Source organism: Amblyraja radiata, chromosome 14 (genome assembly GCF_010909765.2).
Source record: "Amblyraja radiata isolate CabotCenter1 chromosome 14, sAmbRad1.1.pri, whole genome shotgun sequence".
Lineage (NCBI taxonomy): Eukaryota > Metazoa > Chordata > Chondrichthyes > Rajiformes > Rajidae > Amblyraja > Amblyraja radiata.
In genome coordinates, this window is record NC_045969.1 from 19,486,468 (window position 1) to 19,513,113 (window position 26,646).

General features: G+C 41.1%; 2 protein-coding genes and 1 long non-coding RNA gene across 3 annotated transcripts in view; 2 read left to right on the forward strand and 1 right to left on the reverse strand.

Moving 5' to 3' along the window:
- The window catches only part of map3k15 (mitogen-activated protein kinase kinase kinase 15), a 101,874-nt gene extending 101,021 nt beyond the window's left edge, over positions 1-853 (forward strand). Inside the window, exon 28 of the mRNA XM_033033502.1 lies at positions 455-853. Coding sequence (XP_032889393.1) covers positions 455-518 — 64 coding nt within the window. The 3' untranslated portion in view covers positions 519-853. The remainder of the gene's footprint in view (positions 1-454) is intronic.
- A 3,976-nt stretch (positions 854-4,829) lies between these two features.
- LOC116980470 lies at positions 4,830-6,832 on the forward strand. The gene is made up of 2 exons (XR_004413976.1): positions 4,830-5,613; positions 5,833-6,832. It is a non-coding gene; the product is annotated as an uncharacterized LOC116980470 (long non-coding RNA).
- Positions 6,730-26,278, reverse strand: pdha1 (pyruvate dehydrogenase E1 subunit alpha 1). The gene is made up of 11 exons (XM_033032718.1): positions 26,111-26,278; positions 19,141-19,209; positions 16,104-16,277; positions 14,643-14,769; positions 13,831-13,922; positions 13,585-13,677; positions 12,431-12,586; positions 10,703-10,774; positions 9,301-9,368; positions 7,843-7,951; positions 6,730-7,199 (listed from the first exon to the last, which is right to left on the reverse strand). Exons 1-11 carry the CDS (start codon positions 26,159-26,161, stop codon positions 7,035-7,037), a joined length of 1,176 nt encoding a protein of 391 aa, XP_032888609.1. The 5' UTR covers positions 26,162-26,278; the 3' UTR covers positions 6,730-7,034.
- Between the last annotated feature and the right edge of the window lie 368 nt (positions 26,279-26,646).

The window sequence follows — 26,646 nt, forward strand, 5'->3', positions numbered from 1 at the left end:
AATTTGATAATTGCCTCAGCAGGTTACTGCTGGTAAAAGACTGGGTATTGAAAACGCGTCACAACAAGGGACAAATTCCCTCCCTAAACCTCTGCCTCTCCAAATCTTTTTCCTTCTTGTTGAAACTTAGTACCTGTACTTGAATCAGCTGGGGAATTTCCGTTTGGACACTTGCAATTCATTCATGCCATCTCGTTTTACATATCCCAGAATTTGATGAATTTTCCCAACATTTATTGAATATTCACTTTCTTGTGTTTGAGTATACAGAATGGAGAATGTGCATGGATTTGGGGGCAAGGTTGACAAGCTTTTTGAGGCTTGGTGGGAGGAGGGTCAGTGAAAAGGTATTGTATTGATACGTAACAGTGTTAGATATGGATGTTCTATTAAATTAGTACATATTCCCATTGGGAAGAGTGCCTAACACTGCATTTTTTTTGTTACATTTCAGAGGAGGAACTATTTGTCGACTGTGGAATGCCATATTGAAATTTAGAAAAAATGCTAAGGACTGAACAAGTGAAAATGAAAAATATGCAATCCAGCCTTTTCAAAGTGTTATTTTATAAGAATGACTAAAGCTGCTACTCTCCTAAGGGTAAATGTGTATGTACTGAAGCATTTACTGCTCTTGAGATAGTCTATAACTTCTGTGTGCTTAGCTGCACTGATATTCATCATGGACATAGTAGGTGAATCTTGCACTCAAAGCTGACTTATTTAAGTACAATTGTTCCCTGTCATTTCTGGGGGGTTGCTTAGTGGGGCTGTATGGGTGAACTCAGAAATAAAGTGAGTGATCACTTTGATGGGATTGTACTGTAGGTCCCTGAGCGCAGGAATTAGAGGAGAAATAACCATATAACCATATAACAATTACAGCACGGAAACAGGCCATCTCGACCCTTCTAGTCCGTGCCGAACACGTATTCTCCCCTAGTCCCATATACCTGCGCTCAGACCATAACCCTCCATTCCTTTCCCGTCCATATAACTATCCAATTTATTTTTAAATTATAAAAACGATCCTGCCTCCGCGACCTTCACTGGAAGCTCATTCCACACAGCCACCATTCTCTGAGTAAAGAAGTTCCCCCTCATGTTACCCCTAAACTTCAGTCCCTTAATTCTCAAGTCATGTCCCCTTGTTTGAATCTTCCTTACTCTCAGTGGGAAAAGCTTATCCACGTCAACTCTGTCTATCCCCTCATCATTTTAAAGACCTCTATCAAGTCCCCCCTTAACCTTCTGCACTCCAAAGAATAAAGACCTAACTTGTTTAACCTTTCTCTGTAACTTAGTTGCTGAAACCCAGGCAACATTCTAGTAAATCTCCTCTGTACTCTCTCTATTTTGTTGACATCCTTCCTATAATTAGGCGACCAAAATTGTACACCATACTCCAGAATTGGCCTCACCAATGCCTTGTACAATTTTAACATTACATCCCAACTTCTATACTCAATGCTCTGATTTATAAAGGCCAGCACACCAAAAGCTTTCTTTACCACCCTATCTACATGAGATTCTACTTTCAGGGAACTGTGCAGTTATTCCCAGATCCCTCTGTTCACATGCATTCTTCAATTCCCTACCATTTACCATGTACGTCCTATTTTGATTTGTCCTGCCAAGATGTAGCACCTCACACTTATCAGCATTAAACTCCATCTGCCATCTTTCAGCCCACTCTTCCAACTGGCATAAACCTCTCTGTAGACTTTGAAAATCTACTTCATTATCCACAACCCCACCTATCTTAGTATCATCTGCATACTTACTAATCCAATTTACCACACCATCATCCAGATCATTGATGTACATGACAAACAACAGTGGACCCAACACAGATCCCTGTGGCACCCCACTAGTCACTGGCCTCCAACCTGACAAACAACCATCCACCATTACTCTCTGGCATCTCCCATTCAGCCACTGTTGAATCCATCTTGCTACTCCACCATTAATACCCAACCATTGAACCTTCTTAACCAACCTTCCATGAGGAACCTTGTCAAAGGCCTTACTGAAGTCCATATATACAACATCCACTGCTTTACCCTCATCAATTTCCCGAGTAACCTCTTCAAAAAATTCAAGATGATTAGTCAAACATGACCTTCCAGGCAGAAATCCATGTTGACTGTTCCTAATCAGACCCCGTTTATCCAGATGCTTATACATATTATCTCTAAGTATCCTTTCCATTAATTTGCCCACCACTGACGTCAAACTAACAGGTCTATAATTGCTAGGTTTACTCTTAGACCCCTTTTTAAACAATGGAAACATGCGCAGTACGCCAATCCTCCGGCACTATTCCCGTTTCTAATGACATTTGAAATATTTCTGTCATAGCCCCTGCTATTTCTACACTAACTTCCCTCAATGTCCTAGGGAATATCCTGACCGGACCTGGAGACTTATCCACTTTTATATTTCTCAAAAGTGTCAGTACTTCCTCTTCTTTGATCCTCATAGTTTCCATAGCTACTCTACTTGTTTCCCTTACCTCACATAATTCAATATCCTTCTCCTTGGTGAATACCGAAGAAAATAAATTGTTCAATATCTCCCCCATCTCTTTTGGCTCTGCAGATAGCTGTCCACTCTGACTCTCTAATGGACCAATTTTATCCCTCGTTATCCTTTTGCTATTAATATAGCTGTAGAAACCCTTTGGATTTACTTTCACCTTACTTGCCAAAGCAACCTCATATCTTCTTTTAGCTTTTCTAATTTCTTTCTTAAGATTCTTTTTACATTCTTTATACTCCTCAGGCACCTCATTTACTCCATGCTGCCTATAATTATTGTAGATCTCTCTCTTTTTCCGAACCAAGTATCCAATTTCCCTTGAAAACCATGGCTCTTTCCAATTTTTACTATTTCCTTTCAACCGAACAGGGACATAAAGATTCTGTACTCTTAAAATTTCACCTTTAAATGTACTCCATTGCTCTTCCACATCTTTCCCATAAAACAAACTGTCCCAATTTACTCCTTTTAAATCCTTTCGCATCTCCTCAAAGTTAGCCCTTTCTCCAATCAAACATCTCAACCCTAGGTCCAGTTCTGACCCGCTCCATAATTATATTGAAACTAATGGTATTGTGATCACTGGTCACAATATGGAGAGAAATCTCAAATTGTTGCAATAGCAGGCAATTTTAACTAGCCTAATTTTGTCTGGGACTGCCAGGGGGCTATGGGTTTGAATGAGATGGAATTTGTTAAGTGTTTTTTTCAGGAAGGTTTTGTAAAACAGTATGTAGAAGACCCCACTAGAGGGGGCAATATTAGATCTCCTATTGGGAGATGGGACAGGGCAAGTGACTGAAGTGTTAGTGGGGGAACAATTTAGGACCAGTGATCACTAGTCTATCTGATTTAGAATAGTAATGAAAATAGATAGGACTGGTCCACAAGTTTGTCATAATTTGTGGCAAGGCTAATTTTGATGCCATTGGATAGGAATTTGTAAATGTTGATTAAGAGGAGCTATTTTGTGGTTCTTGTCCTGCTGGACCTATCTGCCGCCTTTAATACAGTGGACCATGGTATCTTAGTATCACGGTTACAACACCTAGTGGGCATTTGTGGCAGTGCCCTGGAATGGTTCAGGTCTTATCTGGCAGACAGAACTATGTGTGTAAGCCTTGCTGGTTTTGAATCCTCCTCCGCTCCTCTGTCATATGGGGTTCCACAGGGCTCAATTTTAGGGCCCCTGCTTTTCTCACTGTACTTACTTCCTCTGGGTTCCATTCTTAGAAAGCATGGCATCTCTTTTCATTGTTATGCTGATGATAGCCAACTATATATGCCGCTGAGGAAGGAAGATGCTTTCTCTGTCAAATCACTTCTGTTATGTCTTGATGACATTAAATCCTGGATGGCCCTAAACTTTCTAGGTTTTAATGAAAAGAAGACAGAGGTGATAGTGTTTGGTCCCAATGGCTGCCGTGAACCTCCCCCTGTTGACTTGGGTCCCCTGGCACGGTATGTGAAGCCAACAGTTTTGAACTTGGGTTTTAGGATGGACAGTGATTTTAAATTAGATCATCAAATAGGCGCGGTAGTTAGGTCCAGCTTCTTTCATTTAAGGCAGCTGGCAAAGGTGAAGCCCATTCTTGAGCGGCAGCATTTTGAAACAGTAATCCATGCCTTCATTACATCTAGGCTGGATTACTGTAACGCACTCTATTTTGGAGTTACTCGATCTTCCCTGGCTCGTCTCCAGTTGGTTCAGAATGCTGCTGCTCGTCTCTTAACTGGAACTCGAAAGAGGGAGCACATAACGCCAATTCTGGCCTCCCTCCACTGGCTGCCGGTGTACTTTCGAGTTCATTTTAAGATTCTTCTATTCGTTTTTAAATCTTTAAATGGTCTCGCCCAGCCTTACCTCTCTGAGCTGCTTCATCCCTATGCTCCTGCCCGGTGCCTCAGGTCAGCTGATCAGCTGCTCCTGTAGGTACCGAGGTCTAAGCGGAAGCTCAGAGGGGATAGAGCCTTCTCTGTTGCTGCTCCGACATTATGGAACACTCTGCCGTTGCACATCAGACAGGCCCCTTCACTGTCCATCTTCAAAACCAGTCTCAAAACCCTTTTCTATTCCTTGGCTTTTGACCCTGCATGAGACTTTGCTCCTGTTTTAGTGTTTTTAATGTTTTTTATTGTTTTTACTCTCTCTCTTAATGTTTTTATTGTCTTGTAATAATTTTTTGTTCATGATTAGTCATGTACAGCACTTTGTTGCAACAGTGGTTGTTTTTAAAGTGCTCTATAAATAAAGTTATTATTATTATTATTATTATTATTATTATTTTCAAGTAAAGGGACATCTGGTTAGTGGAAGGCTTTTAAAAATGAGATACTGAGAAATCAGGGGCAGCATTAGGGAAGCCTCATTAATGAATGATGTTGAAGAATTTGTCACTAAAAAGGAGGCATGGGTCTGGTATAGGGAGCTGGGATCAAGAATCCCCTGAGGAGTACAAGGCATGAAGGAGTACACTTAAGAGAGCAAAATGAGGATGAGAGATAGCCTTAGCAGATAAAAAGGTGAATCCTAAGAGATTCTACAAGTACATTAAGACCCAAGGCAACTAGGGAGAAAATCAGGACCCTTAAACGTCCATTTGTGGAGCAACAAGAGATGGGCTTGGTTTTAAATGCGTATTTTTCACCAGTATTTACTGTGGAGGTTATGGTAGCTAAAGGAAGCCAATGGTGATATCTTGAAGCATATCTACATCACATATGGGTGGATAAATCCCTGGCCAAATGGAGACAAAATTGATTTGTTTGCAGCAGTTAGTTGGTAGTGGGGAGTTGCTTTACAGATTGGAGGTCTATGATTACTGATGTGCCATAGGGAACAAGGTGGATCAACTATTGTTTGTCATCTGACATCATTGTAACAATTTGAGAATTAAGTTGGCATTGTTTTTGTGGATGACAACAAAATTGGTGGTAGAGTGGATAGTGAAGAAGTTTATTATCACAGCGGGATCTAGAACAAATTGGAAAATGTGTCAAGAAATGGAATTTAATTAAGCCAAATGTAGTCTGTTGCATTTTGGTAAGTTAAACCAGGACAAGACTTGAACTGTAAATGTCAGGGCACTGGAGAGTATGGTAGAACAGAGAAGCCTAGGGTATAAGTGCATAGTGTCAATACGGGTGGACAGGATGGTGAAGGTGATGTTTGACATACTTGTCTTCAATGGTTAGGGCGTTTAATATGTTGTGTTGTCATGTTACAACTGTACAAGATGGGATGAAACTGCATGTGGAGAATTGTGCACAGTTCTGATTGCTGAACCATAGGAAAGATGTCTTTAAAAAGGAAAGGACAATTCACAAGGATTTCACTGACACCGGAAGGCTTGACAGGATAGGCTGGAACCTGTTCTTCCTTGTATTTAGTTATCAAAATGTTAAAAATATAACTTCATATCATGGCATGAATTGCCTTAGTTATGGGTTCAACATCTTGCTGAACGATCCTGTCAATAGGATATCTTTATTCATTTTATATTATTTCAAAAGTTGTCCCTGAGTGGTAATTATCTTCACAAATTTTATAATATAGTATTGCAAATTCTGTGTGTATAATTGTAAATATTGCTTGATAATGAAAATCATTGCTGCTGTCATTGTTGAAAAGAACAGCAATTTGATCATTGTGATTTGTATTTATACAATTTGAGGTGTGGGCACATTAATTCCTAGACTAAATTTTAAGTGAGTTGATTTCTTGAGTAAATGATATTTCCTTTACTGTGGAGTTTGCTAAAGTGTTTGGCCATTCTTTAATGAATAACTTTGTCAGAAAACAAATTATTTTGAAACTAGCATGAGCATTGATTTAAAAGAGACACAAGGGCTAACTATTTCCACACAGAAGATGATGCGCACAAGGACTGAACTGCCAGAAAAAGTTGTAGAGGCAGGTAAAATGATGACGTTAAGAAGTATGTGGTAACCTGGTCAGTATGGATGAGTTAAGCTGAAAGGCCTTTATTTGTGCTGTATAGGTCTATATCTGGGTTTGGGGTGCTTCTGTCTGATGCCTATAAAATACATAGTTGTCATATATTGCAATAGTTCACGAATTAAATTCATTGCGACAGAGATATCTTGAAAATAAACAAAAAAAACCTGAACAGTTATCAGCCTTAAATCACGTTAGAACATGGAAAAATGAATGAATGGACACAGCACTATTTTGTAAAGCCATTCGGATTTCAGCTATTTTTATTATTATACTGATTTAAGATACTGCAACTAAAACAGCAAACTGAATTATTTAAGAGTACCCTTGATTAAAAACACCCAAGTAATACAAACCATAAATAAATCGTGGGAGATAAATGATTGTGGTTTATAAACTGCATATGTACAGTAGGTAATATTAAACAAGACTGCATAATAAGAAAATTAGGATTCTAAATCCAACTTTCAGATCATAAAACAAACATGTTGGGTTCAGATGGCTGTATAACTGATTCCAATAGCTTTATAGCTTTTTATGAGACGGATCTGTACTTAATCCATGGATTGGTGCCACGGACATCAAAGGCTGATTCGCTGGAGTAAATGTGGTTAGCCAGTTCTTCGAGTGCTGGCTCCGGGTCTGTGGTGGCAAACTGTGCTGCTTCCTCCACCTCTTTCCTGACCCCAGCATCAATTTCCTACAAAACAACACAGCTGTTAATATAACTGCAAGTAACACCTTTAACAGCAATATTATAGTAAAAAGGGAAAGGTAGCACCATCACTGCAGATGGATCTTAATTCACCATACTGCAAAAATACTAGGGTGCTGGCAGCAGTGACATGAATTCACAGATTGTGTAATCTGTGAAAAACAAAATCGACCACTATGTAAAACTGGCAAGAGATTATCCATAATCCTGTATTATTTTACTGATTCAGACTAATTTGAGCCCCGTCCCCATTGAAGTTCATAAGACGTAGGAGCAGAAATAGATCAATTATCCCATCGTGCCTACTCTGCCAGTCGACCTTGGCCGATCTATTTTACCCTCTCAACCCCATTCTCCAGTCTTCTCCTCATAACCTATCAATCTCAACTTTAAAAATACCCAATGACTTGGCCTCCACGCAATGAATCCCACAATTCACCACCCACTGCTAAAGAAATTCACCTCATCTCCATTCTAAAGGCACACCATTTATTCCAAGGCTGTGCCCTCTGGTCCTAGATTCTCCCACTACTGGAAACATCCTCTTCGCATCTACTTTAAATTTAGTGCTTGCATCTCAATGGGAAATGCACAAAAATTAAAAAATACAAACAAACAAGAAACATACCTTCAGTTCTTCGATGCTGGACAGGTTATTCTTCAGCATTCTGTCCTTCAACATGGTAATAGGGTCACTTTTACTTCTCACTTCTTGGATTTCTTCTCTGGTACGGTAACTGTCAACATCAACGTGCAAACAAGTATTTCTTTAAATGTCTCGGACGCTGACTTTTTAAATAAGATCTGGATTACTTTGGAAACTTGCAGTATACAATTGCACAATTCTTAAAGATTGAGACTAAATTAACTTTTGATAAGGGATTAGGTAATATATTTTGATGAAATAAAATCACCTCCGCACCAATATGGATCTTTGGCAAAAATGAAGAGGAAGTATTTTGTATTTTACTATTGACATTGAAGATCTCACAATGGCATTGATATTCTACATTTAAGACTACTCGTCAGAGAAGGTATGGAACTTCCCTTCTGTGACATATTTGAATAGTATGAACATAAACTAAGGTTCAATTTAATTTTTTTTAATGTCTTTGAGACACTATATAAAATGATTGCTGACAGGCTTATGCATCAGACTAATAAACCATGAGTGAATTTTATAGTTGGATTCAAATTAATAGTGTGTGTGTTTGTAATGTACTGAACAGAAATGGGCCCTTTGGCAAATCCTGTCCATGCTGAATGAGATGCCCAAGTATGTTGATACCATTTGCCCACATTCCATCCTTCTACTCCTTTAATTTGCTAGTACCTATTCAAATGCCCTTTAAACAATGTAATTACACCAACTTCTACCACTCCCTCTTGCAGCCATCATCTACATTCTCACCCAGGTGAGCAACGATCCCAGTGGCATACTTCAGGTTACAGATTACCAGTTTGAAAATCACCCCTTAACTAAGATAGATTTGGATTCAGTTTGCCAACATATCTGGGAATCCACGTACCCTATCCTTCTGGATCAGTCGACTGTATGAGCCTTAGCCAAATTAAATTACCTAATTAAATCCATATAAACCATGTTTACAATCCCAACTTCAATTTTCCTGATTACCTCCCTAAATAAACTCAGATTTGTAAAACAGGATTACCCCTGAACAAAACCTGATGACTACTAATGAGTCCTTGCCTTTCCAAGTGAGCAAATGAAGTCAATAATCAAGGCAGCATGAAGGTACACAAAAATGCTGGAGAAACTCAGCGGGTGCAGCAGCATCTATGGAGCGAAGGAAATAGGCGACGTTTCGGGCCGAAACCCTTCTTCAGACTGATGGGGGGGTGGGGGGGGAGAAGGAAGGAAAAAGGGAGGAGGGGGAGCCCGAGAGGGCAGGGGGACGGGAGGAGACAGCTCGAGGGTTAAGGAAGGGGAGGAGACAGCAAGGGCTAGCAAAACTGGGCACACAATTTTGCTAGCTTGAACACAATCAAGGCAGCATGTCTGATTTCAGGTTGAAACCTATATCTTGTGTGTTTTGATATCTCATTCAGATCTAACAGTTATTACCTGACCCCTGGATCACTCATGCTATGTCCATGATAACGATAAGTTTGAAGTTCCATCAAGATAGGGCCCTGAAGTTGAACATATAGTATTAGAAATCATTGACGTAACAACAAAGTATCCCAGTGCATCTTTAGCATTATTTCCAATTTGCATTTCCCATTAAAAACATAGAATTCAACTCCAGATTGAAAAATAATTTCCTCACAGCTTTACTCGTGCAAGGGAACAGAGTCATCTTCATGTAAACACTCAAATGTGAAGTCTTAATGTCGTTGACGACAAATTTCACTGATTATCAGCATCCGTTTAGAAAGTCAACCAATAACAAAACTGTAGAAAAATCTACAGCAAAATTTGGATAATCCTTCACTCTGGACTTTAGTGATGCTGAATTAGCAGATTTACTTGTTATTATATCAGGAAATTATTTTTATTAATACCTCAACAATTTTAGTTTTTGTAAATGTCACATGGTATTACAATACTTTCCAATTAACCCAGTAGGTTTAAAGGAAGCCTGGGAACGGTGGCCAGAAGACAATGCACAAAACAATCTCTGAAAGGCTAGGGGCCAAACGATCAAGATTTCCTTATGGTGACATAGCAGATTATAGTTTTACTATAATTCCAAAGAATTTCTAACAAAAAGTTGATTGAATTGCTTCAATGGATCAAATATTCTATTGTTATCCTCAAGACTCATTATAGGTTATAATTTATGACATTGTTTCACAAGTACATAGGGATACATTCCTTTTGACTAAGCTCAACAAGGTTGTGAATAAACAACAAGTTAATCTCGATACTCAAATATCATTCCCAAATTGATCATGCAAATCTCTGACAATATTATCAACTTTATAACCAGCTGGTGTGGCACTGTAACAGTGGTTATGTTCCTAGAGCACGAGCTATGGTTCCAGACTACTGGCCCAGAGAAAGGTTTAAATCCCATCTTGGTAGCTGGCATGTTTTAATTTGGTTTTAGAGATACAGCATGGAAACAGGCCCTTCGGCCCAACCAAGTCCACGCTAACCAACGATCACCCCATACATTAAGGACAATTGGCAATTTCTTTACCAAAGCCAAATAACCTCCAAACTTGTACGTCTTTGGAGTGTGGAGCACCCGGAGAAATCCCATGCTGCCGCAGAGAGAATGTACAAACTCCGTACAGACAACACCCGTAGTCAGGATCAAACCAGAGTCTCTGATGCTGTAACGCAACAACACTACTGCTGCACCACTGTGCTGCCCCACAAAGTTAAGACCAAAACAAATCTAGTCTCATGAAACTACCAAACTTGTTAAAAGCCCACTAAGAACTAATATTCTGCACTGCTAACAAATGAACTGTACGAAGGAAATGTCACATTTCAGTAAATAATACACAGGCATTACCTTTCCAGACCTGCAGTGGTCTGCTGCAAACTGTGTTGCTTCTCTGACACATAGCACATCCATGCCATCAACCTGCAAACACAAAGGTACAAGGCGGATTCATAAAAGAAATGGAGGCAAACATAAACCAACCTTATGATTCAAACAAGAAATGCATATTGCCCATCTTCCACATTTATCTCATACCATGTGTTAGCTTAAACTTTTCCTTTCCTTGGAGACTATAACATTCTGTTCCTAAGTTAGCATCAGTGCTGACTATTGACAACCATCGATAAATTGCATGAAAGGTCAATCAAGATGCTTCATTAGATCTACATGCAAGAGTTAGTATCCTGCTTTGTAGCAATGCGCTGCATCACAAAAAAATTGCATTGGTACCAATGCCCCCTCAATGATAATAATTGTTCTTACTAAAATTACTATTGCAAGTAAGAATGTAATTTAACACTCATGATAATAAACATTGCTTACAGGAAACAACTCACTTTTATCCGAATACAAGTAAAAAAATGTGCTTACCACATATGTAATTTGTACCACTGTTATCCAAATTATGACAGATTATAGTTACGTATCCCTGTGAATACCACTTGCCCTCAGTCAATGTGCACTCCAGGTTTACAATTTAATTATTTTATCTCTAAATAAAGCATTTGAATGATCAGCAGAAGTGTTAACAGTTCCTCTCATTATTTGTTGTATGTAAATTACAACATAACTGCATGGATTATTTGTGTACATGTACACTGGCTGAGGAAACAAAAGACCTCATACCTCTGTAGTAACAAGGTAAGAAATACCATATCTCGTTCAGGATGCACAATGTGCAGAATGCATGGTGGATTATTTTTGGAACACTTTGCACTAACATTTCAGCGTAGGTTTTATAATCTAATACACTCCAACCAGACTTCTTATTAATTCTCTTATTGCTTAAGATATTTTCACCCAATGAATACCTTGTATAGTCATGGAAAGATATTGTGCAGAAACAGGCCCTACAGCCCACTGTCCATATTGACAATCAAATATCAATTTACACCATGCTCCATTAGTACATGTTAAAATGTCATCTTCATGCTCATTAACTTCCCATATTCTATAATATGGGACTGCCTGGTGTGGGGGGACTGCCGTGAGGGGGCGGTGGAGAAGAACAAAGGAGGACCTGGCGAGGGGGGAACAGCCAGGAGAGAGAGGGAGGTGGGGGGGGGGGGGAGAGATCAAAGGAGGATCAGGCGCGGGATACTTGGTAACTTTATCGGCACCCTTTATGTGGTGACGCTTTACATCTTGGGTATGAAAACCAAAGAATTTCACTGTGACTTGTCACGTGACAATAATGTATTCTATTCAACTCACCAATGTACTTGGGGAAATTTACAGAAGCCAATTAACCTACCAATCAGGGCATTTTTGGGATGTGATAGGAAATTGGAGCATCCAAAAAAAATAAAAATAAAAAATAAAAAAATGGTGACAGGGACAACGTGCAATCTCCACATAGTCAGCACCCAAGGTCAGGATTGATCGCAAGTCTCTGGTACTATGCATCAGCAACTGTATCACGTTGCCACATCATTGCAATTATATTAGGTATCTGTGAAAAATACCAGCTACAGATGGAATAGCTGGTGATATCTCCACTTCAGATTGGAAAGAAAAAAGATGATTGGTTCGTAATTCATAACATTTGCAGTTTTCACAAAGTGGGCAGCATCTTACCCTCAGACCAGGGATGTAGTCACCTCTCTTATAATAGTCAGTGCTGGCTGCTGCTCTCTCCACAGATGTACCCATACCGTATCTGTTGTTCTCACAGACAAATATGCAGGGCAGTTTCCAAAGCATAGCCATGTTGTAGGTTTCAAAAATTTGACCCTAAAAAAAAAGATTGATATAATGTGGTAGAAAAAGATATAGTAAATCCTCAAATATATCATACCCATTATTTCAACGTTGATTTCAATAGTGCAACACTTCAGAAAGTCCTGTCAATGGAAAAGGTCTTAGATTTGGGATGTAATCCATCAGCGCATTCCTTACAACATAATAAAGACTGAACATTGTATTCATATTTGATTAATCACCAATCCAACGCATGTTCATATATTGTACTGAAGAGTGCATTAAGCCAGAAGAAGCCTCTAATGCCCGATATATTCCTAGCCACAGAGTATACCTATAGAACTACATAATCAGTATATCGATCCCAATTATTTATTTAGGTTAACTTGCTAACGCTCGTAGATTTTGCTTCATGATTTAGGATTTATCGTCTAGGAGGCAATAGCATCCTGAACAAACCTTTTAGATTTGTAGACTCAGAAAAGAGCAAACATAAAATAAAAATAGCCAAGTACAAATGGTGCTGAGCTGCCTGGATTTCAACTCAGGCCGAGAGGTTGACCCTCCTATCCTGTCCTCTGCTTATCTGAAGTTTTCAACCTTTTTAATCAAAATTCTGATTTGCAAATGACTCCTCGTAAAATGATTAAACACGTTGTTTTCACTCACCACCTTTCAAAACCCTTGTGCCATGCCCCAGAGCACTTTACAAGCAATTAAGTACTTTAAGAGTAATCACTGTTGGAATATAGAAAATGTATCTTGCAATCTGCAGAGACATAGCTCCCACCAAATGTAACATCAAATACACAACTTCAGTAATGTGTGATAATTATTGGCCAGGATATCTGGGAAAACTCCCCTGTTCCTCTTCCAGCACTTCCAAGCAGAGAATCCAGACCATGCAGTCTAGCCCAGCATGTCATCATTGTACCACAATGTTTTGACACACTGATACACAGTTGAACTTCAGGATCAGCTACCTCTATTGTTTCACACTGACATACGACTGAACAGAAAGCATGCTTTACCTGATTGGCAGCACCATCACCATAAAGGGTAACACAAATCTCATTATTCTCCAAGTATTTACAAGCCAATGCAATCCCTGCTCCAAGAGGAACCTGATACAAAGAAACAACTATAAATCAGACGTATTGCTTTTCAATCGATTGCTTATCAGATGTTTAGTTTCACTGCATAGTCATGAATTAAACTGCAAAATTTTAGATCAAAACATTTTCCAAGTTGGTGAGATCCCATGGACCCATGTTTACCTGTGCACCAACAATGCCATTGCCACCATAGAAGTTGTTAGCATACATGTGCATGGATCCACCTCTGCCTTTTGCACATCCACCACGTCTACCTGTTCAGATCATACACACGTTTGTGAGAAACAGTCAGAAATCAGCCAATTCAAGAATATTTTAAAAGTCAAAAGAAAAATGACAAGACCTCATGGAATAGGGAGAAACATTTGTTTTACATAAACCCAGAAATACTTGAAGATGCAAGTATTTGTGGTTCAGGACAATGCTCTTACAATCCATAATTAATAGAATGTCAGATTCTGTTTGCAAATCTACATCCTGTGTATATCTGACCTTGTACGATACAAAGGGTGCTCCTTAAAGGTACAGGCTCAAGTCTCTTGGATAAATTAGAGGTTAGATGTTTTTGCACAGTTTCTCAATACACGTGACAATAATATCAAATGCCATCTAAATAAAACACAAAGTACAGGCTTAACTCAGTCGGTCAAGCAGCATCTCTGTACGACATGGATAGGCAATCTCAGGTCGGAATTCTTCTCCAGGCCTGAAGAATGAGTCCCGAAATGAAATATCACCTATCCATATGCTCGAGAGATACTGCCTGACTTTCTCCAGCACTTTGTGTTTTATTTATGTGGTATTTGGTGTTTGTTTATTATTGTGTGTGCTAAGGAACAGTGAAAAACTTCTAACTTCTAATTTATCCAAGACACAATGCTACCTCAAGATGGGGTAGAATATGATACATTTAAAACAAAATACTGTTGATTTTCTTAATAAATTAGCTTTGAGTTAAACAAAACATTTCTTACCGGTGAGCTCAGCCATGATTTCTTTAGGACTAACCCCACGCGTGTAAGTGAAGCCATGAGACCGATAAGCTGTTATAAGGTGATCCGTCGGCTTAATTGCAACTTCAATTCCAACACAACAAGCCTCCTGTTGTTGGAAAAAAACAGAAGTCCATATAGATGATATTAACTACATTTTCCCATCGACCTTCCCGTTTACTTCTTCATAAAGCTAATTTGTTTCATGAGATATGATCTCCCATGCACAAAATCAAGCTATCCCTTATCAACCCCTGCCATTCCAAATGTATGTATATCTTATTCCTCAGAATCCCGTCGTCACTTTCCTATTCCAGCTTACTGGTCTTTTGTTCCTGGGTTTTATTTTGAAGCCCTTCTTACACAGAAGCACAACACTAGCCACCCTTGCCAGCACCGTACCTGTGGCTAATGATGATGCATACATCTCAGCCAAGGCTGCTGCAATTTCTCTTGGTTCCCAGTGTTTTTGGTATGTCTGTTCAAGCTTCAAAAAAATATCCATCTTCAACTGTTTTAAGATGTGCAGCAAACCTCTGCTGCAATGTGGAATATCCCCAAAGCATCCCCATTAATTTCCCCCAAGTTCCCTTATCTTCATGATTTCTCCAGGGAGGAAACAGGAGAAATATTAATTGAGGATATCATTCAACTCCCGCAGCTCCACACACAGATGAACATGTTACTCCCTCGTTACACTTTTTCCCTTGATATATAAAATATCTTTAGATTCTCCTTAATTTTCTCTGACTAAGTTATCTCATGGCCTCGTTTTTCACTCTAGATTTCCTTCTTAAATATAAACCTGCGTCCCCTATATTCCTCCAGTAATACAGTTGATCCCAGCTGCCTGTACATGACCAATGGCACTTTTATTTCTGGCTAGAGATTCAGTATCTCTCCTTTTCTAGGATTCCCTACTCCTGACAGCCATGCCCTTCACTCTCATATGAATATGCAGAAGAACACTTGTTATCTCACTTTTAGAAGCCAGTGTCTGGGCAGAAAAAACTGTCCCATAGCTCAGCACCTTGTCAAATTACATGGCATGGATCCATTCTGTGAGCCTAACATCTTTCGCACAATAGCCTTCTGAACACCCATTTTAGAAGAAGCTCAAACCTAATGACTAATAATATTTCTTGTGATTTAAACTTGATTCTCGGATAGAATTTAAACATTCTCATGTAAAATTATTCCTACTTTGCACGAAGTTTGACGCAAGGTTAAAGATATTTTATCAATGGAACAACAATGGAAATTTTCCCAAAGACTATCCAGAAGTTGAATTTTACTCTCCATATTTTATAGGAGAGACAATGTTAGATGCTAGGGATGAAAAATGCAGTCACATTTCAAGCCCATGTAGTATTTTGTTTTCGGACTTTGTTTTAAAGACCAATTCTCTGAAGGAACAATACTGATTAATTTTCTATTACATACTTGGCCATCATACAAATGGCAGAAACCACGAATGATCTTCTGTTTGTATAGTTGATCTGCCTTAAGCTCCATGCGACGAATCAGTTGCATTGTCCGGTAGTATTTAAGGCCATCTTCTCTCGTCAGGATGGTTGTGCTGGGAGGACCTTCTTCAACACGATGCAAATCACATTTCTAGATTTAAAATGACAAAAATTGCCTCAAACACTAGCACCAGAAATTAACAGTCTTCCTGAAATGCAAATTAAGAATCCACAACCACTATGATAATGTTGCACTAAATAATTCTGGAGAACTTGGAAAATTGAGCATGCACTAAAATCATTGTACTAAAGTCATATCTGCACTGGATGAAATTAGTCAATGTCGACAATCTTTAGCATTTGGACAAATCAAAATTTATCATTGATCAACATTTTGTCAGAATTATTCACAATAGATAGCCTGTTCACTTCATAACCCAATAACATTTTGATTTTCAAAATATTGGAATTTACCAAAATATTTTTACTGTATTTTTTTCAATTGCCTTATCTTCATCAAATTTGGTGGATGAGAGATGCCCCAGATGATTTTGTAGACAGGGGCTCAATATTTCAACAATGTCAGCAAATAACTTGCATTATTCTCCATCAATTATTTTATATCATCATAAATTAAAACTTTTCACTGTACTTCAGTACATGTGACAGTAAACTCAACCAAGCTAAAACTATTTTCCCCTTTTTAATTTCCACTATACCTCCCCAAACACCCCCACGTTAAAATTCCCGAAGTATTGGGATCCATTTGTATTTGATTCATTCTCCACACATGGGTCTGGGCAGGCTATTCCGATAGGGCATAAGAAAAAGTACACTTTACAATACATTTGATCATTTCAGTCTGTTTTAACCAATTCTATTTTGAACCGAAAATCATCCTGAACATTCAAGCAAATTATAAAATTAGTTGAAAATATTATACCAAATCCTACTCTTCTGTGAAGAGTAAATTTCTACATTTCTATAAAGGGTCTCGACCCGAAACGTCACCTATTCCTTCGCTCCGTTGATGCTGCCTCACCCGCTGAGTTTCTTCAGCATTTTGTCTACGTCTACAAATACTCTCCTCCGCCTAGCGGAGTGGTCCTTACCTTCAACAACTTTTCCTTTGACTCCTCCCATTTCTTCCAAATCCAAGGCGTAGCTATGGGCATGCGCATGGTCCCAGCTATGCCTGCCTCTTTGTAGGGTACGTCGAACAATCCTTGTTCGAGGCGTAACGTGGCCCTATCCCCAAAACCTATCCACTACATTGACGACTGCATTGGTGCTACCTCCTGCACCCATGCCAAACTCACTGACTTCATCCATTGCACCATTAACTTCCATCCGGCACTCAAATTCACCTGGACCATTTCCGACATCTCCCTACCGTTTCTAGACCTCTATCTCCATCGCAGGTAACAGACTACTGACCGACATCTATTACAAACCCATTGACTACCATGGCTATCTGGACTACACTTCTTCCCACCCTGCTTCCTGTAAGGATTCCATCCCTTAGTCCCACCCCCAATTCCTCCATCTACGCCGCATTTGCACCCAGGAAGGGGTGCTCCAAACCAGGGCAACGGAGATGTCCTCATTCTTTAGGGAACGGGGGTTCCACTCTTCGACTATAGATGAGGCTCTCACCAGGGTCTCCTCTATATTCCATAGCTCTGCTCTCACTCCCCATCCCCCCACTCGTAACAAGGACAGAGTCCCCCTTTTGACCTCACTTTCCACCCCACCAGCCGTCACATAAAACAGATAATCCTCCGACATTTTTGCCACCTCCAATGGGATTCCACCACTGGCCACATCTTCCCATCTCCTCCCATTTCGGCACAGACCTCCGTAACTACCTGGTCACTTTGTCCCTTCCCACCCAAACCACCCCCTCCCTGGTACTTTCCCTTGCAACCGCAGGAAATGCTACAATTGTCGCTTTACCTCCCCCTCTTGACTCCATCCAAGGACCCAAGCAGTCTTTCCAGGTGAGGCAGAGGTTCACCTGCACCTCCTCCAACCTCATCTATTGCATCCGCTGCTCTAGGTGTCAGCTGCTCTACATCGGTGAGACCAAGCGTAGGCGATCGCTTCGCCCAACACCTCCGCTCGGTTCGCACTAACCAACCTGATCTCCTGGTGGCTCAGCACGTCAACTCCCCCTCCCATTCCGATTCCGACCTTTCTGTCTTGGGCCTTCTCCATGGCCAGAGTGAGTCCCACCCCAAATTGAAGGAGCAGCACCTCATATTTTGCTTCGGCAGTTTACACCCCAGCGGTATGAACATTGACTTCTCCAATTTCAGTTAGTCCTTGCTTTCTCCCCCCTTTCCAGCTCTCCCACAGCCTACTGTCTCCGCCTCTTCCTTTCTTCTTCCCGCCCCCCTCCCCCCCACCTCCGTCTGAAGAAGGGTCTCGACCCAAAACGTCACCTATTCCTTCGCTCCATAGATGCTGCCTCACCCGTTGAGTTTCTCCAGCATTTTTGTCTACCTTTTACTTATATCATCATCTCTACACAAAAGCCAAATTAAACATTGTCGTGAATGCAAATTCCAGTTCACAAACACATAATTTGGTAATTAATACTCATTTAATCTGGGGCACAATCAATATGAGATAATGTAAAAAAAAGTATTGACTTGGTCACCTTTGTGCAGGAGAGGAGAGAATGAACGAAAGGGGGGTGAAAACGATTTATTTATTTTTGCCCTATTAGAAAGTTAACATACAAAAATGTAGCACACGTATGAGGGAGATAATGTTACATTAGTAATATTCAAGAATTATTTAAAATGAGAATAAATGAAATAGCAAAGAGCTTCCAAAAGGACGTCCAAATTACTGACATGTTATCTATACATATTTCGCAATTCATTGCTTGTAACTGACTTTTAAATTCAGTTATGTTTCAATTCTCTTATCTCTGATCTATTTAAATAAAGAACCTCAGGGGTTATATTTCACATGGAACTAAGAGAAAATATCCAAAATTGTATTACCTTAATATCAAATGAAGCTTCAGATGCGAAGTCTGCATAATTGCGAGATCCCACAAGAACTTTGGCAGGCTGGAAGAAATCGAATGCAGAATTTTGAAGGCTCAGCAAAAATCAAAAGCAATGAGATGCATAATGGAGTGTGCAGACAGTGCAATCAAAAATGAAGAGCGAGAGAAATCATGCATTCGCAGCAGAACCACTAACAAATGGAACAGTAATTTTCTATACTAAGGTATTAGCCTTACATTGGGTGCACAGGATAATTGAATTTGTCTATAACTGCCTCAGCAGAATCATCTCAAAATGTTCTATGGATGAAGTGCAAGCTAAGTGTAGTCAGCATTATTGGGTTGGTGGTGGGGAATGTGGATGTGTGCTATAAATTCACATATAGCAAATCAAAGGAGCAACATAGAAACATAGAAAATAGGTGCAGGAGTAGGCCATTCGGCCCTTCGAACCTGCACCACCATTCAATATGATCATGGCTGATCATCCAACTCAGTATCCTGTACCTGCCTTCTCTCCATACCCCCTGATCCCTTTAGTCACAAGGGCCACATCTAACTCCCTCTTAAATATAGCCAATGAACTGGCCTCAACTACCTTCTGTGGCAGAGAATTCCAGAGATTCACTAGCAAGGTCAATGACCTGTTAACATGCCACTGGTAATTTTGAAAGGAAGAACAAATGCTCAAATGCTCCAATATTAAAAAATGCACGCATAAACCAAACTTTACACCAAAAGGCAAATAGCATCATCAGCTGCTCCCCTTTGCAAATATCAAAGGAGAGAAATGTGTGGCTTTTGCCTACTCCCCTTGTAACGTGGCTAAAAATCAGAATTCAATGAAGTGAATATAAATCTACTTGGCAGAATATATGTTCATGTCACAACATGAAACACCATACCATTAGACTTTCACAGCATTATCGTCCAATGTTGGCATTTCCCCACGTAACCGCCAACAAATTTTGCTAAAGGGGACATCCAATGCCAGAGTCCAAATCTAGAGAGTGATGTTGCAGCAATTCCCCTATGGGTATGGGGAACCAGTCCAAAAACCTGCACCAGGCCAGACAAAGTGTAGGAAGAGTATCTCCATTCTTCTGAATGGAAAGTTACAGCTGTAAGTTTTTGTAAATTGATTTGCTTGGTCAGTCTGGAGAAAAAGATAAAATATGCACAGTATTTCTTGGGTAACAACGAGAGGGAGAAGACAAGAGAGGAAAATATATGTTTAGTCTGAGCTATTGTAAATTGATGTACTTGAAGTGATTTCTCATTCTTGTTCTCTACCTGTTCCAGACTACAGTCAGAGAGCTGTTACAGTAATTAAAGGGGAACTGATTTAATATTTTTCAGTTTCATTTAATTCATTAGGGGCAGTGAGGGTAAGGGAAATTTTATATTTTATTTAGTTAGCTACCATTATGTCAGCTAAAATTGATTGGAGAATTGGAATAGATCTTTAGGCAAAATCAGTCAGGAGGTCTACAAGACTTGAGCTATGAAAATAAATTGACCATGCCAATAAATAGGACATTTAAAAAAAAACATAAAATTGGCTGATCATACATGTGACTAACGTTTAATCTAATTTAACCTACAATACATTAATACCCAGCAAAAAGTTGTATTTGATTATCTGCAATAATTAAAACCATCATTTGTGAACCTCTAGAGTTCACACTTCCTCCAGTCTGAAGAAGGGTTTTTGCCCGAAACGTTGCCTATTTCCTTCTCCAGCACTTTTGTCTCACTTCCTCCAGAGAGGCTGCCAGAACTGCAGAACAGAATTACTAGCACATTGTGTCTTTTTTTCATCCATACATTGTCTGGATTAGAGAAAATTAACAATGAGGTTGGACAAACTTGGATTGTTTTCATTGGAGTGCCGGAGGTCGAGAGGTAGCCTGATAGAAGTATATCAAATTATGAGAGGCATCAAAACAGTAGTCAGTCTTTTATTCATGTTGGTAGCTCACAAGAGGCAAACCTAAATCCTCCGCTTTGCTAAGCAGCTTTAGAGAAGTTTTACTGTATTATTAATTTATGCTATTTAGTCAGTTAACTTTTATAAATTATCTAATGAATTATCTAATGAGTCGAGGAGGCCAGATTATCAATTCAACCTTGAAAGTCATATAGGCCTTAGATTCAAAGTCATTTTCAAACACTGAACTATAAATAATTGCCCATGACATTGTACAAACACAATGCAGCACAGCCTCAGAATTGTATACACACCAGACCTCTTAAAGATTGTATTGCATCACTAGATTCTCTACTGAATATCCAATCTCAAGGTGAGGGAAGTCCACAAAATTACCGAACCTGCTCCGCACTTTTTGCACTGTCAGTGTTATGCTCTCCCAATCCAACTCCGACATCTTTCAGAACCAGATTAAAACACCATCTTTGGCTCTAATTGCATATGCTAACTGCAATTCTTTGCCATTTTTGACCTTTCCAAGAAGGGCATCAACCCAAAACATCACATATTCCATTTATCCCGGGATGCTGTCTGACCCGCTGAGTTAATCCAGCATTTTGTGTCTAGCATTGGTGGCCTTCTTGGTTAATCCAGCAATGTGGTTGGTCCACAACTGATTGTTGGTAGTTTTAATGCCAAGGAACCTGAAGCTCTCAAGCATTTCCACTTCAGCACCAGTGATGCTGATTGGGACATGTACTCCACCATGGCTCCTGAAGTCAATAACTAGCTCCATTGTCTTGCTGACATTGAGAGAGAAGTTGTTTTCCTAGCACCTTGCTGCTATGTTTTCAGTGGTATCATCTGCAAACTTTATGATGAAGTTCGAGCAAATTTGGCCACACAATTCTGTCTGCATTGGGAATAGAGTAATGGACTGAGAACACATCCTTTTGCAGGGCACCAGTGTTGAGAACTATTGTGGAGGATGTGTTGTTGCTTATATTCACTCCTTGCGATCTTTGGGTCAGAAAGTCGAAGATCTAATGGCAGAGGAGGATGCTGGTTTCTAGGTCCAGGAGTTCGGAGATGAGTTTGGATGTGTTGAAGGGGGAGCTATAGTCGATGAATAAGAGTGTGTTGTCTAGGTGTCATAGTGACTTACAGCATGGAAACAGGCCCTTTGGCTCAACTTGTTCACACCGGCCAACATGGTCCAACTACACTAGTCCCACCTACCTGTGTTTGGCCCATATCCCTCTATACCTGTCCCATCATTGCGTTCCAGAGATGAGTTTAGGGCCAAGAAGATATGGTGAGTATATGGAATGAGAAACAGTTGAGGCAGGTACAATAACATAATTTAAAAGACGTTTGGACAGGCACATGGATAGGAAAGATTTAGAGGGATATAGGTCAAAGCTGGGCAACTGGACTCCACTTCGACAGGGCATGATCGGCATGGATGCTTTGAACTTGTGCATGTTTCTGTGCTGTATGACTATACCATAGATCAGTTTTCTTCAGAACTAATCAGGAAGTGTTCAACTCAGTGAACTAAACTCCAGAATGAAAACCACCCAAACCTCAGTAGTTGACCTGCAGCATGCAGACATTGCTTACATTTGCACGGTTTAAGTAATCACCAGCTTCTTCACTCAAGAACACATGGATGTTCTTGCACTCAATATTAGAGAACATAGAACAGTATAGTACAACACAAGAACAGCCCTTCAACCCACAATGTCTATGTTGACAATGATGCCTCCATTCCCTGCCTGTTCATGTGCCTGTCTAAATGTTGCTATCGTAACACCAAAGACACAAAGTCCTGAATCAACCTGCCTCTACTACATCACAATGCCCTCTTGAATAAAGGCTCACGACAAAGAAGCTTGAAAATATGGACCACTTATCATAACTCAGGAGCCACCAGTCAGCAAAGACAGACGTTGACCATGACATTCAGCATCGTCCTCAATGCACCAACACAATTGTTGCATTGAGGAAAAGAACATTTGAAGATCAAAAGCAACTGACATGATACTCAGCACTTCTGATCACTGCCCTCTTATACATATCTAAGACCTACAACACCCACAGCGGGCGTCTCAAGGCATTGGACAGATAGCACCAATACCGTCTGCATAAAATTCCCCAACATCATTGGAAGGACCAGTGTCCTTTCCCAAGCTAATATTCCCAGCATTGAGGCTAGTTACACTCTGTTAGCTATGCTGTGAAGGTCACTTTGCTTGCATGCTCGACCAGACTTTGAAAACAAATAGTAGTCACAAAAAACTGGATTCATTCAGCGGGACAGGTAGCAACTCAGGAGAGAAGGAATGCGTGACGTTTCGGCTTGAGACCCTTCTTCAGACTGGTCAGGGATAAGGGAAACGAGAGATATAGACAGTGATGTGGTAAAGCGATGTGACAGTGATAAAGAACAATGAATTAAAGATATGCAAAAAAGTAATGATAAAGGAAACAGGCTGTAAGCTGTTTGTAGGGTGAAAAAGAAGCTTGTGCGACTTGGTTGTGTGAAGGATAGAGAGAGAGAGAGAGAGAGAGAGAGAAAGAGAGAGAGAGCGGGAATGCCGGTACTACCTGAAGTGAGAGAAATCAATATTCATACCACTGGGCTGTAAGCTGCCCAAGCGAAATATGAGATGCTGCTCCTCCAATTTGCATCTAGCCTTGTTCTGACAATGGAGGAGACCGAGAATCAAGAGTGGAACTCACTATCAAAACATGGAGGGGACGGGGGACATAGTTTTTTGGTGGCCGTGCGCGCGCCAGGCTTCGGAGGCTCAATCCAGCGCTAAATGCAGCTCAACTCTGCCTGTTTCACCGGGTTAACTACAGCCCTGTCTGGACTGACGGGATACCAGCGCTGCTTCTCCGCGCTGGCCATATTTCCCACAAGCCCAGGCAGGTTAACCTGGTGGGGATGTCACCCACCTCTCAAAACATGGGGGGGGGGACGTGTCTCCTCTGGCCTCCCCGGGTTTTCCGCCCCTGCCGAGAACAGAAAGGTCTGTGTAGGAATGGGAAGGAGGATTAAAGTGTCCAGCAATCGGGAGATCAGGTTGGTTCACGCTGGCTGAGCAAAGGTGTTCCGGGAAACGATCGCCCAGTCTGCATTTGGTCTCGCCGATGTACAAGAGTCCACATCTCGAACAACGGATACAGTAGATGAGGTGCAAGTGAACCTCTGCCTAACCTGAAAGGACCTAACCTGGACAGAGTCGAGGGAGGAGGTATAGCAACAGGTGTTGCATCTTCTGCGGTTGCAGAATAAGGTACCTAGGGAGGGGGTGGTTCAGGTGGGAAGGGATGAGTTAACCAGGAGTTGCGGAGGGAACGGTCTCTGCAGAAGGCGGAAAAATACCCTACTACCAGCCCTAACATAGAAAGAAATGACCAGATAGACAAAGGAAATGATTCAAAATGCATTCAGAGCCTCTGAAAAAGAATGCACTGATGCTAGGAAATCCAGTGACAACTCAATTTAATGAATGAAAATAAAGGATGATGTTGTGAACCTTGAGGCCATATATTGGAAGCACACCAAAGTCCTGGATAAGCAAATCTATCCAACCCATTGGGCATCACCTGCCTGACCCATCCGGCAGCTGTGGCAGAGTCTACAGCTCCCACATTGGCCTTGTCAGCCACCCCAGAACACACAAATACAGAAAGGAAGCAGGTCATCCTCTATTCTGAGGGACTGCATGAGAGGAAGAAGCCCAACATCAATTGGAGGGACTGTGCTGGAAAGTATTATTAAAAAGATAACAGGGCACCTGGAAAATAATATGCCTATGTTGATGCTCGCCAATTGTATTGTGAAAGGGAAATCTCGTCAGACAGGTCAAGAAAATGGAAGCAAGTGGCTAGTGAACTGGGACTCTAGCAAGGATTAAAGTCAATGTCTTTGGTCTTCCTATTAAACAGCAAGAACATGTGACTGCCCATCAGAATGAATGCTGGTCAAGCAATCTGACAATTGAGATAGTGAAAGGCATCCAGGTGATGCTGATTGAGAGTAGGATAAAGCTTAAGGTCAGTCAGGCACCAGTCACCGAGAAAACATTTACATGGAACATAGAATAGTACAGCACAGAGGAACAGGCCCTTTGGTCCACACCATTTCTGCTGAACATAATGCCAATCCAATCCCCTCTGCATGTGATCAAAATCCCTCCATTCTCTGCACACTCATGTGCCTATCTAACAGCCTCTTAAAGACCTCTGAACTATCTGCTTCCACCATTACCCTCAACAGCATATTCCAGGCACCTACAACTCTGTGAAACATTTGCTCCACACTGACTGGTGAAGTAAAGCGACCATATACCTTCTTTACCACTCAATCTTCTTGTGTGCCACCTTCAATGAGCTACGGACATGGACCAAAAAATTCCCCAGTATATCAATGTCTTTCTGTGGACTTTCCCCTTACATCCGACCTCCCAAAGTGTAAAACCTCACACTTGTTCGTGCACTTGAAAACACCGGTAACCTTGAAGGGGTAGAGGACAATCCTCAGCTCTGACAGGGAGGAGGTGGAGACTGGGGACTGTGGTTAAAGGGAAAGAACACAAACCCTATGAAGCACTTGGGGCTCCTGACAGGCGGGTGTTGCGGTTGCGGGGTGGGGGTAATGGTTTTGTTTGTAACGTTGCTTTAATGTAACGTTGAACGAACTGAAGAATCCAAGCCACCCCATTGCCAGCAGCCCAGCCCAGCCCATATCTGCCCACGGTTTCTCCCACTGACCGCAGGGGAATGGGGTTGTTGGCGCTGCTCGGAAGGGGCCGATATTGGCTGGATGGGCCGAGTGAGTGGCCTCCGTGGGACACACACAAGGGAGAGAGACACGCTCCTCACTTGCCCCCCCCGGGCCCCGTTCTCTCCCCACCCCAGCCTCCGGTCACCTTCAGCCCCGGGCGCCCTCGGCTCCGGCATCTTCCCCGAGGCTGAGCCCGACCGCTCCCTCCTTCCCTCCCATGGCCCCGGTACTCACGCCGTTGCTCCCCCGGATTAAACTGCCCAGGAGCCGCAACATCTTGGTCATCACCAAAGAAAACCCGAGGCCCAGGCGGAGCGAAGCGGGCGGGACGAGCAGCGGATTTCCGGAGTTGGGTGACGAGCCACCGGTGGACGAGCAGCGCACTCCCGGAGTGAAGGTCTATCGGAGCTAGTCTCATGTCTGCTGATTCTCAAGAGTCAGGAGTGTTTTATTGCCACATGTCCCAGGTAGAACAATGACATTCTTACTTGCAACAGCACAACAGAATGTGTGAACACTCTGTAAACAATATAATAAACGAGAGAAAAATTCACAGAAGCAAGCCACTGTGTCACCAGGTCTAAGACAACCAGTAAAATGCCCTGCACCTCCTCTCTTCTAGCTTTCTTCCCGCTCAGAGGCACAGTAGTGAAGTGTAAAGTCAGACAGATTTTATAGTGATAGGGGGACAGACAGGAGATCCTGTAGCCATAAACAAGACTCGAAAATGGTGTTGCCTCCCTGATGCCAGGGTCCAGGTTTTTTTTGGA

Coding starts and splice junctions, on each gene's coding strand:
- pdha1 (XM_033032718.1), bottom strand. CDS start 26,161: ATGACCAAGATGTTGCGGCTCCTGGGCAGTTTAATCCGGGGGAGCAAC. Junction 16,278..19,140: donor AAGCTTCATTTGATATTAAG/GTAATACAATTT, acceptor TTTTAAATCTAG/AAATGTGATTTGCATCGTGT. Junction 14,770..16,103: donor GCCATTTGTATGATGGCCAA/GTATGTAATAGA, acceptor TTCCAACAACAG/GAGGCTTGTTGTGTTGGAAT.